The following is a 20,404-nucleotide window of genomic DNA, read 5'->3' on the forward strand; positions in this document are numbered from 1 at the left end:
TTTCTTTGCAGTTCCCCAACTTCATGTATTCCAATGGAATTATGAACATTTTCCACGTTTTTCCATTTTATTCTTTAAATGCTTTTGCTTTTAACTCTTTAGTGCTGACGTTTATAAAACATCTGAAGTGTTTTGTTATTTCATTTTTTCTATTGGTATTTTACTGTAGTTTGCCACCAAAATTATATCAGACTACGTAAAAATAATTCAGCTCTCTAAAAGTACCTTGTCTGGAACATGAAGGTTAATAAGGAAAAAAAAAAACAAAACTACTGATCAATATAGCATGTATTTTCCCCTGAATGTTGAGATAAAACTGTGTAGACAAAGCTGTCCAAGATTTGATGTGATTCTTGTGAAGAATAACTCTGATGTCAGAAAAATCTCCACCATAGCCTGGTTTTGAAGGGTTGATCTTGTTAAAACGTGAAACAAGCCACAGAACCACATAAGGACTCAAACGGTGCAATAAAAAGATTTACTGGTGATTTCCTTAAAATGAAACAATAGAAGAGACGGGTGTTAGCTTTATAATATGTCTTACTGTTTTCTCTTATAGGGCTTTTTTAAGCGAACAGTCCAAAATAATAAAAGGTACACGTGTATAGAAAACCAGAACTGCCAAATTGACAAAACACAGAGAAAGCGTTGTCCTTACTGTCGATTTCAAAAATGTCTAAGTGTTGGAATGAAGCTAGAAGGTAAGTTTTTTCTAAAGACTGCTGCCTGTTCAAATTCTCCAAGGACATAGGATTTAAAACAACATTGTACTTATAACATGGTAACAGTATTTTCTTAGTCTTTTAACACTATTGACAATAATATCTTTTTACATTTTGTCAGCAGTATAGTCTGAGTCTCATTTAAAGGCTGGTGAAATCTACTAGGAAAAAAGTTTTTAACATTGGCGTTTCGCCTCCCCACCTCATTTTTTAGTTTGAGAAGCAGATGCATTTCATAGGGTAGATGAAAGCAAGACCAATGTGATTCAGCTGAGAACAAGTAAAAATAATTTGCCAAAATATTTTTTAAAGTCCTTTAAAGGTTTCAGATCAGGATGCCCTAGTAAAAAAGTTTGATTTTAATCTTTTTAAATAGGTTAACTTGTCTTGATTGTTACTATTAGTTTCATGATTCCTGAATAAGAGTTAAAACCTTTAATTATAAAGAGATTTTTCTCATGGAGAGTATCATTTTTGATTGTGTAGGAAAGCACAATTTTTTTAAGATGATGACTGAGCCTGCAAAATTAAAAAAAAATTTTTTTTTGAGAATCAGGAAACATGAAAATTAATGAACTGTCATGTCGGTAGCAGTGGTTTGACGAGAACAAGAGAGTGGCTCCCCCAAAGCCACATTAAGCTTTGTGTTGAAAAAGGAGGATCTGCGTTTATACTGTACAGACTGGAGGAAGTAAAGTTAATATGTGACTGCTATAAATAACCTGTAGTTCATGGATGTTATGGTGTGTTGCTGGTTTTCAGTCTCTGACCCACTGACTTTCCACAGATTGCATATACTGTAAATAAAGTAATAAGAAGGGATACAGACCCCAGAGATGTGCCGGATGCGGGGGCCCATTCCATTTGATCAGTGAGACACAGACTAGTTGTCTTTGGGGCTTTTCTGTTGCATGGCACTCAGACTTGATGGAAATACTCAAAAAATTTCAAATACTCTGCAGAAATTGCTAATAGATTCCTTCCCAATAGAAGAGGCCTCGTGGGTTATCTGGGGACTGTGATGAGATTGAGAAAGGATGTAACTGCTTGTCAGTTTCTTCATTACCAATCACTTTATTATTTTCCAAACAGCAAAACAGTGTGGTAGATGCTTATGATAGTATGAGACTCGGAAGATAAAATGTTAAAAATTAAACGTTGTGACCGTTGATTAAAAAAGAAAAAGGAAGAGGTTGCCTTTCTCTAGCTTAAAAAGTGTGCTTTCTTAATAGGAAGTCACTTGTGGTGCGTGTTCATACTTTGTTCACAGTGAGAAGAAACAGTCGAATATTCAATAAATATCATCCAGATGAAAAACTCTTTATTATCTTGTGTGGTATTCTGGGTGCCCAGCATTCACAATAAATTTTTAATGCTGTACTAATCCGAAGATAAAAAGCTCCAGAACTTAACCTCCAGCAATTTCACCATGTCACAGGCTGTCAGAGGTGCTGTGTCTGGTCTAATTGCCAGTGGTCACTGTGAGCCAGCAGAGACCCACTACGGATATTGCTGGACGTGGCCCCGGACACCGCCCGGTACCGGGACGGTGGACCGTTCTGACAGCTTCGCAAATGAATCTGCTTTTCGTTAGGTCCGGTTCTGCTTAATTGAAAACAATGCCCGGTGGCTACCTGGTGTGTGCCCGTCAAGTCTGGGTGAGGATGGTTTCCCGAGAAGAGCGTGTACCTAGCAATTTTGCAGCAAATTAGCCAAAAAGAATTTGAGAGAGGAAGCTGTTCTCAGGAGAAATAGTCACAATTTGATCCAGTAATGGCCCCTTTGATTTGGGGGGGGGGTGCGCCCTCTGAGTAGTTTGTGTTTCCATAACGAGAAGCCCAGCCTTGCTGGCAGGACAGAATCCGATCCTCGTCCTTAGCAATACCCCAGGGGTAGCAAGCACTAGGAGTCTCTTCAGTCCACCAAAGGGTTAATGTGTCCCCACATAGCCGAAATATTTTTTTGATGACAAACACACTTGGAGGAAAGAATTCATAAATAAAGAGGACATGGCTTTTTTTGGGACTCTTTGAGAGCTATTGTGGTGAAAATAACCACATACAGACCACTTCTGGTCCATTTTGAGCCTAACTATCCGGAGATCGGGACAGTGCTCAGGACTTAGATCTTATTTATACCCTTACTTCCTTTTTTTTGTTTTTTCATGCCCACACCAACAGCGGTAAGGGCAGACCGAATGCGCGGAGGAAGGAATAAGTTCGGGCCCATGTACAAGAGGGACAGGGCCCTGAAGCAGCAGAAGAAAGCCCTCATCCGGGCCAACGGACTGAAGCTGGAAGCCATGTCTCAGGTGATCCAAGCCATGCCCCCCGAGCTGAGCATCTCCTCTGCGATTCAGAACATCCACTCTGCCTCCAAAGGCCTACCTCTGAACCACGCTGCCTTGCCCCCTACAGACTACGACCGCAGCCCCTTTGTGACCTCCCCCATCAGCATGGCCATGCCCCCTCACGGCAGCCTGCCCGGGTACCAGACCTACAGCCACTTTCCCAGCCGCGCCATCAAGTCCGAGTACCCCGACCCCTACACCAGCTCCCCGGAGTCCATCATGGGCTACTCCTACGTGGATAGTTACCAGACCAGCTCCCCGGCCAGCATCCCCCACCTCATCCTGGAACTGCTCAAGTGTGAGCCCGACGAGCCCCAGGTGCAGGCCAAGATCATGGCCTACCTGCAGCAGGAGCAGGCCAACCGCGGCAAGCACGAGCGGCTCAGCACGTTCGGGCTCATGTGCAAGATGGCAGACCAGACGCTGTTCTCCATCGTGGAGTGGGCCCGCAGCAGCGTCTTCTTCAGGGAGCTCAAGGTACGTGCCAGCCGCCGGGGCGCAGGGCTCCGCTTCCCTCCGCACGGCCCGGCCTTGTGCCGCTGCACAGGGTCTGGGTGCCGCGCACACGTTGTCCTTCCTTCCTTGTAAAGCGGTGTTTCAGACCTTGACTTCAGAACTGCCGCGGCTTCCCTCTATGCGCCTGTATTTTCTGCAGCTCTCCGTTTAGGGGCGTGGCATTTAATGTCACACACGGTAAACTTAGTTGGGATTTTTTTTGCTGAACAGGAAAAATGCTATTCCCTCTCCCTTATTTTTACCTTATTCCCTCTGCCTTGGTTTATGGCTGAAACATTGAGGCCGATGTGAAACAGTGAAACAGAGCGCAGTAAACTTTTAAAGAATTACCAAGTAAGGGGCTCTATTATAATGGTGCCAATTGAGAAGGAAAAAATGCCAACATTTCGTTGTGTTTAGACGCTAGAGAAGCCAAATGGTACCGCTGGTTAAGACTATCAAGTAGGTATTTCCTGCCTGTTTACCTTGACATTAGGTTGGTAAACCTTTTGTTTTCAGAGCAGATTCCAATAGGATGTTTACTGCCTTTGGCTGCGGAATGAGCCCCGTGTGAGTGCTAGTCTGCTTGGCTGGGCTTTGGTTCTCATAATCTGTGTCTGTCGTTGATTTTAATGGATTGGTACATTGTAAACACAGTCCTTGTTTGTACAAGGATCTCTGTTTAACTACATAATTATTTTATTTCCTGAAACTGAAGACTGAATTAATATGGGAAAGTTGTAATGAAGTTTGGGATCATGGAGCAACTGCAGGACCGCCAGTAGCAGCGTTGGGTGGTCAGTGGTTTCATTCTCTGCGTTAAAGACAGAACTGAACTCTGGGCTTGATTTCTAGTCTATCTGTTATAAAATCAATTTCTCCCTGTTACCGTGGCGGCTTCAGCCTTTAGGAGGAGATTTTAAAATCTCTGCAAGGAGGAGAGTATAAAGCAGACTTTTCATTTAAAGGTTCTGTCTAAAGCTGTGTGCATGTGGATGGGCTGGAGTGTGGAAACCACATCCAAATGGAAAACGCGGCTTTCCACGGCCACCTTCCCTCGACACCCGTGATCTGAAACAGGAGAGTTATCTGAACGGGCCCGGGCGAGTCGCTGGGCCGCCGTCGGGTCTAGCCCTGCTCCGGGGCGCCTGTCCCGCGTGTGCAGAGGGCCGATGGTGGGGTTCACACCGGGACTGAGCAAGGTGCCCTGTTGGCTGGCAGACCAGACCCTGTGGCGTGGAACCACCCTGGTGTCATCAGGTGCTTATCATCAACAAGCAGCAACGCTTTCTTGATGGTGATCTTGGGTTCGCAACGTTGTCCCTTAAGAGAACAGGTAAGGGATTGGAAAATGAAAACGAAAATGATCGTTCCAGATGCAGCTGATAGGTTAGGAAACTCAGAAGGACGGAAGCCTCGCCTTCGCAGAGGGACCCAGTTGGCGTCAGATCCTTGCTGCTTAGTAACTGTCTTTGTTGGGCAGGTTGTCAGTCTCTGAGCCTGAGTTTTCTAGTCTGTGAAATTACAGGTGTGGTGGTGTGGGGGAGGTGGAGGTATGTAGGGAGTAACAGTACATCTGTTGAGATATTTCAAGGAATAAACGAGACTATGTGGGCAAAGCATCTAGTCCTGGGAACCCAGCATATATTATATACTTAGTAAATCAGTGCTATTTTAAAATTGTTCTTACTGTTTCATGACAAATGCGTGGAGGCTTTACTTAATACTCTTATGTTCAGGAAAAAAAACATGCACTTTGTACTCTTTTTAGTTTGACGTTGAAAAGCAGAATTACCATCTGCATGATAGAGAAGTAAAATTCTAGAATAGTAATTAATTACTTCCAGTTGAGGACCTCAAACTTGCCAGGCAGTACGTTGAGTGTGAGATGGATACAAGGTTGAATAAGACAAGATATTTGCTGTCAAAGACAATTTCATAAATATCCACGCAAAAAAAAAAACAGAGCTGAAGTCTGTTTCACAAAATCATGAGGAAAGAAATCATGTATTATTTACATGAAAAAAGAGAAAGTTGTGAAGTGAGTATAGAGAACCCCAGGTGGGACTTTAAGAGTGCTAGGAAAACATGCTCTCCAAATTTCGCGTTTCCTTTCCCTGTAGTTAAATTGCATGAGATTCTTTTCTAGGGCATGAGATTTCGTATTTGGTTAAAATATGAACATTTGGGGGAATGGGACATGTTAAAGCATTCTGAGTCCTTTCAGTTCAGTTCAGTCTCTTCAGTCGTGTCCGACTCTTTGCGACCCCATGAATCGTAGCATGCTAGGCCTCCCTGTCCATCACCAACTCCCGGAGTTCACCCAAACTCACGTCCATCTGAGTCCTTCATGCTGTTGTTTAAGGCATTTATCATCTTCTGTGAGAAATGCTTTAAAGAAGAGAAGGGAACAGATGCAAACGCTGGCCTGGCTCCTGTAAAAGGCAGGGGTGACCCCAGGAGAGAAAGACAACTAGACCCTCTTCTCTGTTGGCCTTGGACTTACGTTTTTGAAAGAGGTATTACCCTTGAAGTATTTTTCAGAGGACTAAAAGTAGAATTCCAGAGGAACTTAGGGATTGTTTAAATACAGAATTGAGAGGTGACCATTTGTTTCGGAAGAATTCCTTTTCCTTTGTTTATAAAGTCGCTTTGTGGAAACCAGACCAAGGCGTTTGAAGCCAGCGTGGAGACATTGTGTGCTGCCCTGTATTTCTCCAGGGCAGAGGCTTGCAAACTTTTGAACTGAGGCCCACAGTAAGAAACATATTCTCCATTGGAACCTGGTGTACCAACACACACACACACACACACACACACACACACACGCACGCACACACACGCGCACACACACGCACACACGCACACACACGCACGCGTGCTCAACTGAGCCAGGGTTCCACGAGACAGTGCATGCTTTTGTCCATGCCATACATGCTGATATTTTCTATTCTATTTTGCTTTAGTCAAATTTATTTCATGCTTTTAAAATAAAAAAAAATTCCCGGTTGCCACCCCCTGAGCTGATTTCCAGACCCGCTGAGGAGGCAGGCCCAGCAGTCCAGGAGTGGTTGCTCCTGGGCAAGGTCGTGGGCCAGCCACGGGGCATGGTCCACCTGCCCTGGCCAGGAACACCTCCTGCACAAGGCCTCCCCCGACCCCACCCCTCACCCCGGCCTGGCCTCCAGGGCCCCCTGGAAACCTGCAGCCAGATCTTCCACCTGCCTTCCTGCAAACCTTGTGATTTTACAATAGCGTTTGGGACGATTTATTTAGATGGACGGCCCCTTTTTCACAATTGTCTTTTTCTTGTTAATGTCACTGTAAGTTACCCATCAGGCGGTATACTTATAGAGCAGATTGCTTTTAGCTCCACAGCCCCGACCTGGAAAAGCACACATTCTCTGCAGGAGAAGTAATAAGACAATCGGGCGGTTTTGCAAACGGCCCCTTGCTCAGCCTCACAGGACGCGTTACACTCTGCGTGCAGAAGAGGGGATGCAGGTTTCATTTGTTTACTGTCTAAGGGGCCAAAAGGGCCGGAGGAAGTCTGGTGGGTTGTTTCGTTCACAGAGCAAAACAAGAGAAATGGTGTTCTGGTTCCCATTCAAAATATCGGAGTGGGAAAGAGCAAAGTTTAACTCCCATACGTGCATCTTGAAAAACAGTACATAAACAGCAAAAAAAAAAAAAAAAAAAAACAATATAGAAACCGGACAATTTCAGAGCTAGGTGATGACCAGAGAAAAGAGAGTAAGTACCTGTAAGTGAGCTGTTTTGTTTCCTACATGAGGGGCAGTTCTGATTTCCGTCCAAAGTTGTGGCATGGGAAAGGTGAACGAACTAGTTGGGGTAGCTGTCCAGCCAGCACCCATGCGTCCAGCGATCCTCGCGGCCCGGACACCACAGGCTTTCCAGAGCAGGACGAGATGGTGGGGGTCCTTGGACTCTAGCCCCTCTGTTTACATGTGGAGAAGCTGAGGCAGGGAGCCTGTGGCCTGAACGATATTGTACAGCTGTCTACTGCAGGGAAGAACTGGGGGGCGGGCCATTCAGGTTACAAGAAGCTGTGCTTCACAGCCCTGCCCCCTTGCCAGGACACACACACATATGCACACACACACACACATATGCACACACACACACACACAAGCCCTGTAACCTTTGACTCCAGAAGTCCACGCCTTTCCCAGGAAAGCTACGGGAGACCTCCCGGTTATCAGAAGTCGGTCACTACTGCCCAGTTGCTAAATCACTGATAATCAGCGAGATGGATTTTCTCTGAGCCCAGACCCCTCCCTGGGAGGGAGGGAGTCGCTTTGGAAAGCGACTACAATTCTTGCAGAGCGAGTGAAGTGCATCTTCCACTGGCACTCCTGAGCCCTGGAGGAGGGTCCAGACCCCTCTGAGTGCCTCCCCTGTGCCCACCGCTCTAGGGAGGACAGGCAGCCACGTGGGGCTCTGCCCTGCTGAAAAGTGGATAAAGGAAGTCACGTCCTGGGTCCGGCTGGGTGCCGGGTGCATCAGCCTGGGCTCCTTTCTGTGTATGTGAAAACAGTCAGGAAGGGAGCTTAGAATTGTAACCAGGTGGTAGATGGCCCTGAATTCCCCCAGCCTGACAGCATTTCTGGGGTCAAGGCACGCATTCACTACACCTTCAAATCTTTAAGCTCCACCTGTCTTACGGTGGCCTGTGTTCTTGACTTTAACTTGTGTTTTTGGAAAGCAAGAGTGAATTCCAGACCCTCTCACCCAACATCCCAGGAAGTGCTGTCGTCGCGAGTCAAGAAGATGGTGCTCTTTTTCCTTCGCTCATTTTTCTCTCGTCTGTGTCTCGAGTATCTCACAAACACCAGAGCAGTGGGCAAGTAATTCCCACTTTGTTGAACAGCTAATGAATCTGCAGGATCTGTTTGATCGTCTAAGGAGACCAGATGTCTTCCGAGGATTCTGGGAATGGATGGAGAAGAACTTCCCCTCCGTGAATATTCTTGTACATGGAGGAATAAAAAAAGTCTAAATTAATCCTGACTGAAACGCATAACTAGCATTTCTGTGGAAAATAGGGCTCAGAGGCTCAGGGAGTCTGTGCCAAAGGAATTCAGCCACGCAGAAGCCAGTTTTCTCGAAAGCCAGCCGCCCTTTTTTCTCTGCTCTGGTGCGGATGCTTTTTGAGCAGAGTTTTAATTTATTTATTGTCAACACCCTAGATCCCTTTTCCCGAGCCTCAGTGGACTTCTCCCACCCAACACAGTCTGTGGTTCGCTGGATTTGCCCCAGTTTGAGGCCGTGTTCGTTGGTGGGCTCGCTCAGCCCTTCTTTTCTGTGTGTGTGTTCACCTGCCGCATCTGCCATCCTGCTCTCTTTAATGTCTCCCAGGTGGCTCAGTGGTGAAGGATCCGCCTGCCAGTGCAGGAGATGCAACACAGAAGAGGCAAGTTCAATCCCTGGGTCGGGAACATTGCCTGGAGAAGGAAAGGGCAACCCACTCCAGTGTTCTAGCCTCGAGATGCCCATGGACAGAGGAGCCTGGTGGGCTGCAGTCCATGGGGTCAGCTGTGCACACACACCCCCACTGCTCCCTATGGCCTCTGCCTGAGCTTTCAGGATCATGTTCCCAGAATTATCGCCTGTCACTTTACTTACCTGTGTTTTCATTTCTTTGGATGCAAAGTAGGTCCTCCTGGAAGCAGATGATCAGCATTTAATGTGATTTCCCATAAAGAGGGGAGAAGTATTTATTCGAAGGCAAATGAAAACATCTCTGACCATGAAACCTATTTCTCAAAAAGAGATCAGAAGGAAATAAATGGACCTTCCATAGGTTTACAAGGAAACCGGAAAACTGGCTTTTCTTCCACTGGGGGTGGGCATGGAAGTTTTCTGCTGCCTGTGAGTTTGGAGGGAAGGTTGGAAGCTGCAGGTCTGACTCTGTGGCTCGGGGCTCTTCGGCATCAGACATCTGCTTCTGTGGCTCCTCCGGGCAGGCCTGGCACAGAGCCTCTGGGCTGGTTGCTGGTGCTGAGATGTGGGTCTTTCTGGCTGTCTGTGCTTGTCCAGGCTTGTGTGCTCCTGCATCCACGTCACTTACTGACTGAGGAATCTTCCTGTAGCCGTTAAAGTCTTCTTGGTCACTGTCTGCAGGGTGAATCGGCTCTCCCCCATCAATACCTGTTTAAGGTAGAGGTGTTGTTCTTTGGCAGAAATGACCCTCCTGACTGTGGAGTGCTAGATTCTCCACTCTCTCAGTTCCATTTAAAGTGTTGTTGTTAAGTCGCTAAGTCAGGTTGAACCCTTTTTCAACCCTGTGGACTATAGCCTGCCAGGCTCCTCTGTCTGTGGGATTCTCCAGGCAAGAATATTGGAGTGGGGTGCCATTTCCTCCTCCAGGGGATCTTCCCAACCCAGGGACTGAACTTGCTTCTCCTGCATTGCAGGGGGGTTCTTTACCACGGAGCCACCGGGGAAGCCCTTGTAAGTATTACATTTGCTTTATTCAGTGAGGATACGCCCACAGGCTGCAGACTCGGCTTGGACTCCGGGTTTCCGGGTGACCAGATGCTGCTAGTTACTGTGCAGTGGGTGGGCGCCAGGGGGTCTGGTGGGAACAATGATCGTGCTTCATGCTGGTTCACATACCCGACGCGCTTCCTGTCCCTGTTAACCTGTGTGTTACCTGTCAGGATGGTGGGGAGCGTGGGAGAAGCCCGCCACACCAGGGCGCCGTGTTTAACTGGCTGGATCGCTGTCAGGCGTCAGGAAAGCACAGTGAGGGTGGGAAGAAAACGGGCATCTCCCTTGCTCTGCTGGAGGTCAGGTGGTGGAGGGAAGAGGCCCCTTTGATCGAGGGCTCGCTCTTCCTGCTGCAGGTCTGGGTCCCCCTCCTCAGGCGCGGGTCGGTCCGCCCCTTCCCTCCTGGGGAGGGAGGGCGGGACAAGGTCGCCTCTTGCCCAGGAGGGGAAGCCCTGGACCCTTGCTGTCACGTAAAGTGGTCCTTTCCAGAGGACACGTCCGTCCATCCTTCCTGGATCCAGAGAGACACAGAGCTAACTGATCGATAAAAGTTTGCTAACTAGGTTTTTATTTTATATTTTTTTGAAGTTTATTTTATTCCCATATAATTGATTTACAGTGCTGTGTTCATTTCTCCTGAACAGCAGAGTGGTTCAGTTATACATGTCTATATTGTTTCTCATATTCTTTTCCATTTTGGTTTGTCACGGGGCACTGAGTACAGGTCCCTGTCCTGTACAGTAAGACCCTGTTTGTCCAGCCTGCGTATAACAGTTTGCTCCTGTGAATCCCAAACCCTCAGCCACCCCCTTGGAACCCACAGGTCCGTCCTGTGCGTCTGTGAGTTTGCTTCATCTGTGTCATGTTTTAGATCCCGCACCTCCATGACGTCATATGGTATTTGTCTGCTTTACTTCACTTAGCGTGGTAACCTCTAGGTCCATCCACGTCGCTGCGAATGGCATGATTTCGTTCTTTTTCGCAGCTGACTGGCACTCCACCGTGTGCATGGGCCATCTGTGTGCCCATCCTTCTGTAAATGGGCATCTAGGCTGTGTCCACGTCTTGGCTGTTTAAAATAGGCTGCTGTGAATGTAGGGGTGCATGCATTTCTTGAATTGCAGTTTTGTCTGAATATACACCCAGGAGTGGGATTGCAGGCAGCTCTATTTTTAGTGTTTTAGGGAACCTCTTGGAGAAGGCGATGCACCCCACTCCAGTGTTCTTGCCTGGAGAATCCCAGGGACAGAGGAGCCTGGTGGGCTGCCGTCTATGGGGTCTCGCAGAGTCGGACACGACTGGAGCGACTTAGGAGCAGCACACCGTTCTCCACAGTGGCTGTGCCAGTTGACATTCCCACCACGATGATGTAGGAAGGTCCCCCTTTCTCCACACTCTCTCCAGCACTTCTTATCTGTAGACTCTCTGATGATGGCCATTCTGACCAGTGTCAGGTCTTACCTCATTGTAGTTTTGCTAACTAGGTTTTTAAACCTCCAATTTTTTTTTTAGTCAAATAATTTGTCACCGGCTGCCGAGGCACTTCAGCCAGTTTGGGGAGGGGGATGGGAGGCAGGCAGGAGAGAGATGGAGGAGGAAACAGACGGAAAAATAAAAGCTCAGTAGGTAACCTGAGAGGTTAACAGGAGAGAGCTTAGGGAAGGCGCAAGGTCAACAGAAAATACTTTGGATAGCAGGTGATAATAGTAGCTGCCATTTACTGAGTTTTTACTGTGAGTCAGACGATCGTCAGTCGCTTTACCAGTATTGTATCTCATTTACTACTCATTACTCAGATGATTGTCAGTCGCTTTACCAGTATTGTATCTCATCTAATGCTCATTACTTCCTGGGCAGTGAGCATGTCTGCTCCCAGCGTGCAGCTGAGGTTCCGAGACCTAAAGACTTTCACTGATTTGCCCCAAGTCACGCGGCTGTTAAGTACTAACTATGTCTTTGAAACCAACAATGCATATGGCGGTCTTCTGTAAGCCACGCCCATCTGAGTACCACTTTACAATGGGCCTTAAAGGACCTGTGTTCTTCTTCAGCGGCAGAGAGCCATTGCTTAACATGACCCAAGAACATGTAAATTCTTCCTCTTTTTAATTGGCGGTGACCTTGTAAGGCTGGAATACAGAACCGGAGAAGAGGAGGAGTCTGCCATTGCTTGTAGACTCCGGAGCTTCTAAACCTTAATCTGTAAAAGCGTATGTGACTGCAGGGTCAGCAGGGGGGTGGTGCTCCCCACTTGGGCACGCCGGGCAGGCTCTGCCACCCCGGGTGCCCAGCTCTGATTCCGACCGCGTGGCCAATAGAGAGCAGTGTGTCAGCCTGTCTGCTTAGAAGCTGGTCCACACCTGTTTGCTGAGACTTCCCTGGGTCCCTGGTCGGTCCAAGGCCTGCACACGTCTGCCCAGCAGGACACACAGGCTGCTCACAGATCTTAAGAAAGTCTAGAACGTCTGCTCCTCAGTCTCGGGGAGGGGAGATCTCCGCCGGCACTCCGAGTCTGGTAGTGGGTGGCAACGCCGCAAACATGACTCACGTGTGACACTCCCTAACACACTTTTGAAGGACTTTGCCCTCTGAACCTGTGAGGTAGAGTAGGTCTTTCTGTTTTCCAGGGCAAGTGAAGGATGACTTGCTCTGACTCATTCTTCTGCAGCTCGGGAAGTCGATCATACAAATCTCTGCGAGCTCCACATCCATTTGCAGAATGGCTGCATGGAAATCGCACGTCTGTGCTGTTGCTCACGTTAAAGACATTCATCTCTGACCCAAGAATGCCGCCGCCCTCCAGCACAGCACGGTCCGCAGCGTCCCTCTGCCAGCCCTGGGTCTTTCTTAAATACCTGATGCTTACCACCTGCTTCCTCTGGGGCTGCCTTCACCACGTGCCAGGCGAAGCTCGGGCCTCCTGTGCACGGGGCCCCGGCCAGCGTCTCTGGAGACACGCTGACCTGCTGTATCGTCCTCTTGGTTTTCTCCCCTTTCCTTCGCCTCCATCTCTCCTTTCTATCTGTCCTGACCCCCTTTCTCTTTGCTCACTCACTTGGCTTCTCCTCCTTCCCCGGGGTCTCTCAGCTCCCCACAGGCGCCTGCAGTGTTGTGGGTCCTGGGAGCCCGCCCCATCCGGGGCTGGGTCTGTATTTCCCTGCAGATGGGACGTGGTGGGCCAGGAGGGCCCCTGAGCCCTGGAGGTCTGAGGGCAGATGGAGAAGACATGAGAAACGGTCAGGTCGGCGAACCCAGGAGTGGGCAGCGTTCGCGGGTAGTCGGTGGAACATCTGGGTGGCCTTGTCTCCGGGCGAGGGGACTCCACACAGTGGGGTTTCCTGTTGCAGAAGCAGGTCAGCCTCCAGAGCCAGCGCACAAGAGACTGACCGCGAGTGTGGGGACCCCTGTAACGCCCGCCTACACTGTGTAAGCGACACCTCCGCACGGTCCCGCAAAGGGCTGGCTGCCCGTGTGTCCCTGCCTTTTTACTTCCTCCATGGAAATCATTCTCTTTCTTTCTAAAAAATGTTTACTTGGCCACACGGGGTCCTAGCTGCGGCACGTGGGAACTTCTCTGCGGCATGCGGGGTCTTCGTTGCGGTGCACAGATTCTCTGGTTGCAGGTCCAGGCTGTTGCTCCGAGCCGTGTGAGTTTTTAGGTCCTCAGCCAGGGATCAAACCCACGTGCCCTGCGCTGCAAAGCTATTCTTAACCACCGGACCACCAGGGAAGTCCCCTGGAAATCATTTTCAAACGCCATGTTTCCGACCTCCCAGGACCAAGCCTGGGTTATTCACATCCAGCAGCCTTGGATGTGAGCTTGGAAGAGAAATTGTACAGATCTGAAGGGCACAGGACTGTAGGGCCCTGCTGCTCTCCATTTCTCCGTGAAGACTAAAAGAGCGCCCCATTATCTTGAATATTTAGAAATGTCCCCAGGATTACGCAACATTAAGGATTAACTTTGCAACAAACTGTGATCCGATTTCTGACGCTGTAAGAAGGCCTTCTCTTGACGTAGCAGATGGACTAACTGGGCAACAGGTCTAAAGTCTGTCTTTTATTGCACAAGACGAGGGTTGCGGAGGCAGAGGGTAACCCCTTCTGCCATTCATTTGGGGAGAGTGGAGGTAGCTGGCCTTCCATCCGTGCCTCATAGCATTGCTCTTTAAAGTCTATGCAGCAGGACCACCTCCTGTGAAATGACGATCACATTTCTAAATAGCCTGTTTACAGAATACTTTACCTGGGAAAGCAGGATAATTATTTCACTTAAATTAAAAACACATTTTTATGGAGGATGAAACATGGAGGATATCAGGTCCGTTTTGCAGGGATACACTCAAGATGGGGAGGGGCGTGGGGCTGGGTCAAGGCAGCACTGATAACAATTCCTGTCTTCACTTTTAAGCAGGATTAAATTCCTAACTGGTCATCAGAAAATTCCGAGGAGGATGTTTTCAGTGACTTCTTGAGCAGTGGCCCTGATGTGGTCGATACAGCCACACTCGCGTGCATTTGGTAGGAAATAATTTCACACACACGTAGGTCTCGGGTCCTCCGCGCTTCTCCCGGGCAGATCTTGTGTGTATGTATCACAAGTGCATATCCTGTTTTCAGACGTGCTCTCCGAAATGTTAGCAGATTCCAAGACCTGTTGTTTCATTTTGACCAGAGTATCTTGCCTCCTGTGAACTCACCACAAATCCTTTACCTCACACATCTCAGAACCACCCTTGTGCTTCTTTGATCCCAAAGTCGCGATGAGTAAGAGGCTTTTGCTTATTGCCTAATTTAAAAACTTACTAAATATTACATTTCCCCTTGTAAAATAATGATATAGATTAGTGTTTGTGCAGAAGTGTGGGCAACAGAATTCTTCAAAAGTTCTCCTTTGGGTGATGAAAGCTGTTAGATGATTCTGACTGGCTAATCAAATGTAATTGGAAGCTTGAAGTGCCTCAGATTTCCTTGTACGGTTATCAAAGCGGGAGATGTAACTCTTGGAGCTGATGAAAGACTGCTCTTACGGTATTCTCTCAATTACAGATCCGACAGAGGGAATGAAAGAACAGGGCTGTTGCTAAAAACTCCGGGCTTGAAATGCCCCTTAGCGTTAATTGCTGTATTAGCTAGTTAACACATTATTATACATTTTAATTGATTTTTGCTCCAGTTTCAGAGGAAAAAAAAAAAAATTCTGGATCTGTTTGGCAAGCAAATGAAGGAGGGAAGATGCTTGGGCACAAAAATACTGCCATTTATATAAGGTTCAACTCATGCCAGATATTTAGCGTGGAAACAATAGCCGTCACTTTTGTGGGGTCTAACTTGCTTTAAAAGCATTAATAGTTTGCACTCATGTATTGGGATTTGTGGTTATGAATGTTTTCAGAGGAGTTTTATTCGACCGTAGAGAATTCCTTTTATGGTTTTATCAATGACGTGTCACAATCTTGAAAACATAACTTCATTCCAGTCATGGATTTGGTTGGGTACAGCTGATGATTGGCTTTTGAAAAGAGCCAGAACACATTGTGCCTGCATTTCATTCACCAGGACGTAGCGGTTTTTTTTCTTTAGAAGTGAATCTCTAAAGAAATCCTTCAAGAATCTGATCAATTCAAGAAGGCTTGACTCCCTAGCCATTGGTAAAACACTTCTGGTGTAAATGATGGGCTGTGACTTAGGATCAGGGCAGATCTGAGATTTTATCCATTTAGGTCTTACCTGTTTATGCCCCCATTCACACAGCCTTTACTGAGTTCTGACTGTGCGTCGATGCCTGTGCTGCAGACAGGACAGGTGGGCTCCCCGCCCCCGACACCAGCCGTGTCCTGCGGGGCGTTTTGCTCAATTCAAGTAGGAGCAACACCTGGGCCCCCAGCAGACGCTGCCTCTGGAAGCCTGTGCAGCTATGTGTGACGATGCTCGAACTGATGGTTGAAACGATCCTAAAACTGAAGAGACGATCGAATTCTCGTGGACAGCGTGCCAACCCTGAGAAACGCGGCAGGGGTTTGTAGTAGCAGTTGTGAATTGCATAAATGAGTACATGGGCAATTTATGCATCTTAAAGAGGGGACTCTATTTTGTATAAATAAAACTTAGGTCTAATTCTGTCACTGAAGTTTAAAAATAAACATTTCATGTTAAAAATGACATTGGGCAATTTCATATAACCACAGTTGACAGAGGTGAATATTAGAAGATATTTATTTATTCTTCAGTTCAGTTGTTCAGTCTCTCAGTCGTGTCCGACTCTTTGCGACCCCATGAACCACAGCATGCCAGGCCTCTCTGTCCATCACCAACTCCCAGAGTTTACCTAAACTCATGTCCATTGCATCAGTGATGCCATCCAACCATCTTACCCTCTGTCGTCCCCTTCTCCTCCTGCCCTCAATCTTTCCCAGCATCAGGGTCTTTTCAAATGAATCACCTCTTCGCATCAGGTGGCCAAAGTGTTGGAGTTTCAGCTTCAACATCAGTTCTTCCAATGAACATCCAGAACTGATGGATCTCCTTTAGGGTGGACTGGTTGGGTCTCCTTGCAGTCCAAGGGACTCTCAAGAGTCTTATTTATTCTTAGCTATAAATAATGTGGATGAAGAAAGTAAAGATGAGGAAAATGAAGTACCATTTATATAGTTCAGTTAATTGTATACAGTCCAGAATTTGAAACACCCCATTGATAAGTTTTGGGCTTCCCTTGTGGCTCAGTTGGTGAAGAATCTGCCTGCAATGCAGGGGACCAGGGTTTGATCCCTGGGGCGGGAGGATCCCCTGGAGAAGGAAGTGGCAAGCCGCTCCAGTGTTCTTGCCTGGAGAATCCCATGGACAGAGGAGCCTGGTGGGCCATGGTTCTTGGGGTCGCAAGAGTCAGACATGACTTAGCAACTAAGCCACCACCAACCAGTGGTCCATGGCAGTAGTCCAGCGGTGACTAGTACCAACAGAGGAAGGTTTGCCTAGAATGCAGGGTGAGCTCTTGGGGGCGCCTACCCCGAGTGGAGCTGGGGCAAAGCTGGTCAGGGGAAGGGAGGTCTTGCAGGATGAGGAGGAGATGCCAGCCAGGTGAGCAGGTGGCATTGCGGGGATCACGGGGGATGTCCCCAGCAGAGAGGGGCTGGTGCAGAGAGCATGAGGCTTGGGCCCTGTAATCTGGGGGCACCCGCCTCCTTTTGCAGGAAGTGACTGGGGGGGAGGTGACCGGACAGGTGGCGGGGCCACCACGTGGGCTCCTGTGTGTGGATCTTGTCCTAGGCAAAGGGAAGCCGCCAGGGGAGCTTGAGGAGTGACCCAGGGGGACTGGAAATGTGCATGGTGACCGTTGGACATACACGCCGACTGTTTCTTTTTCTGAAGGGGGGAGTTACTTTTCTCGTATGTTTATTATATCTCAAAACCACTATTTTTCAAGCTTTATTTTTTATTTTAAACTTTTTTTATTTTTTATTTTAATAATATTTTATTATTCGAGCTTTTTTTTTGTTTCATTTTTTGCATTCAATTCTGGCGTCATTTTCCTTTGTTTTCCCAGTGTTTAGCTGAAATGCATCCCAGTGACCTCTTTTTATGTATTGTTAAACGTTGTTGTTGCCGTGAAGAAGGTATAAAGTCTTTCATATATACTAGGTTATTTCTGCTATTCTTTCCAAGGCCTTTTCTTCTAGGTAAAGTCCAGTCACTGGTGACGTGGATATATTCGAGGTTCTGGTTTTTATTTCATGTTTAAACCCACGTGACATTTTAAAATTCCTTCAGTATAACTCGTATTTTGACCAGGAAACTTTTCTTTTTCACCTCACACACATCTATTGCTGTTTGTTTCATAGCCATTGATTGAATGGCACCAAATCAGTTTATATTGAGTGTTGGCGAGAGGGTTCAGCTAGCCCAGTGGACCTAGAGCGATCACATACCAGCTTTTAAAATTATTTGTTCAAATCATTCATTCATTCAGCCCATGTTAATTAAACGTCTCCAGGTCTCTTCCCTGGAGACCCAGCGGTTAAGACTGTGCTCCCAGTGCAGGGGTGTGGATTCAGTTCCTGGTCAGGGAACTAGGATCCCGCATGCCACATGGCGAGGCCAGAAAGTAAAGTTATCCACTGAGTGACAGGCCTTATTCTAAAGCAGGGGACGCAGTGGTGAGCAGGACCAAGAAGGACACCGCTTTTATTGGTGCTCACTTTGTGGTGGGAGGGAAGTGCGTGGAAACCGACAAGAAAGACAAGGTGAACAGAATAAATGAGGGAGGAGAGTATGGGAAGAGAGGGAACAGGGGGCGTCAGAAGAAGCCAGCATGAGGAGCGGACACTTGAGCTGAATCCTAAGCGGCAGGAAAGAACCAGGCTTGCTAAGCTCGGAGACAGTCCAGACACAGAGATAGCAAGTGCAAAGGCCCCAGGATGGAAGCTAGCTCAGTATTTTCAAGAATCATGAAGAAAGCCAAAATACAGAGAGTCAAAGCGTTTGGCAAGGTCCAACCCACGTAGGGCTTGGATTTTGTACGGTTTGGGATAGGAACTCTTAGGAAGATTTTAGACAATGCAGTGTCTTCACTGCGTTCTTATTATGGGAAACATCTCTCTGGCCACAGGTAGAAGTGCTTCAGAAGGAAGCAAGAAGGGGGACGTAGGAGGTTCAGCAGGCCAGTGGCTTAGACAGGGTGTGACGATGGGACGGGAGTAGTGACAGCGTGGACGGACTCAGGACACAGGTTGAGGTAGAGTGGATAGATTTGCTGAAAGCGGCTTTCAGAGAAAAAGATGAGACAAGCACAGTTTGGGTTTGTGGCCTGAGCCACTGAGAGCCATTGTGGAGAAGGAAGGGGAACCGGCATCTCTGGGAGCATGCCTGCAGAGCGCCTGAGATGCTCCTGGAACAGGTAGATACAGGTGCCAGGACTGGTTCTTAGATGCTGCCTTGGGGACCCTCCGACGTTCTGTAGCTACAACATCCCCTGCAGACAAGAAGCCAAGTTCTTCCCAGAGACCCGGATTCTTGACACCCTCTGCAGTCGGCCTGAGTTCCACAGCAGTCAAGACGCTCTGTGGTTTGCAGCTTCGACCCTTCATCCTGCACAAGTGTCACCAGCCTGTCAGTGAGATCAAAACAGGAGGACACCCCGGCTCCTAACCTCTTACTGAGATGCAGCTCGTTGAGTTGCAGCTACATGAGAACTTACCAGTATTCTCTCCTTAAGGGATCCAAATGTATTTCAGTAATTAAGATAGGAGTCTGGTTAAGACCGAACCCCTCTGCCAACAGAAACTGACCAGGTTGCAGATTCAGTCGGAGTGGCACGTTCGATGAATGGCTGAGGCCAACGAGACTCCCCCTCCGAGAAGGCAGAGGACGCTTTGGACCATCAGACCTTTGAAATTGTCTAGAAGAATTTGATCCCTGAGTTTGAGCCACCTCCTTGACATGGACCCACCTTTGTTTTCCTCCACAGCCTTGTCTTTTTTATGAGGAGAAAATTGCTGGGTATTTTAAATATTCCACCGAAGCTTTATCTCCAATCCTTTCATTATGTTTGTTGCTTTTGTAAGAACTTTCACTTTCTTTTCTATAGTAACAGATAATCCAAGCTACAGTCTCTCCAACGCTTCCCTCCCCACAGTGCAGACTGGATTGGATTATAAAACAGATCCAGGGATTTATCTACAGAATTATAGATGGGCATTAATATTCCACGGGCTTCCCAGGCGGCGCTAGGGGTGAAGAACCCACCTGCCAGGGCAGGAGACGTGAGACGTGTGGGTTTCATCCCTGTGTCGGGAAGCTCCCCTGGAGGAGGGTGTGGCCACCCACTCCAGTATTCTTGCCTGGAGAATCCCGTGGTCAGAGGAGCCTGGTGGGCTACGGTCTGTAGGGTTGCAGAGAGTCGGACATGAGTATGCCTGGCATTCCAGGATCGTACCCTGCCTACAGCAATAAGTGTTCCGTGTATTATAATACTGACACCCCCTGATTCTCCAAAAGGACTGTGTGTACCTTGCACACTTTACTTCTTGACATTGAAAAGCATCTTGATATTTGTCTAGTGTCTCTGCAGTTGGGAAGGTTTTTGAAGCTTAAGCTCATTCATTTCAGGAAAGAGTGCCTCTGATTTCTATTCCAATAAGGAATTTCCTGCATAGGATGTCACTGGGGTAGGAAGAAGGTGGGGATAAAAATCTACACAGTAGTCAAATAGGATTTAAGTGTAGACCACCCACACTGAATCAACTCTGAATATTCATTGGAAGGACTAATGCTGAAGCTCCAATACTGTGGGCGCCTGATTCAAAGAGCCGACTCACTGGAAAAGACC

The 20,404-nt window shown here is 47.7% G+C and overlaps 1 protein-coding gene across 6 annotated transcripts in view; it reads left to right on the plus strand.

The window, feature by feature from the left end:
- Positions 1–20,404, plus strand: part of NR5A2 (nuclear receptor subfamily 5 group A member 2) — a 127,916-nt gene that overhangs the window by 17,082 nt on the left and 90,430 nt on the right. For all 6 annotated transcript variants that reach the window (XM_027565806.1, XM_027565802.1, XM_027565803.1 and 3 more), the window contains 2 exons: positions 560–701; positions 2,903–3,549. In XM_027565806.1, coding sequence (XP_027421607.1) covers positions 560–701; positions 2,903–3,549 — 789 coding nt within the window. The remainder of the gene's footprint in view (positions 1–559; positions 702–2,902; positions 3,550–20,404) is intronic.

The sequence above is a fragment of the Bos indicus x Bos taurus genome, chromosome 16 (genome assembly GCF_003369695.1).
Source record: "Bos indicus x Bos taurus breed Angus x Brahman F1 hybrid chromosome 16, Bos_hybrid_MaternalHap_v2.0, whole genome shotgun sequence".
NCBI classification, from domain to species: domain Eukaryota; kingdom Metazoa; phylum Chordata; class Mammalia; order Artiodactyla; family Bovidae; genus Bos; species Bos indicus x Bos taurus.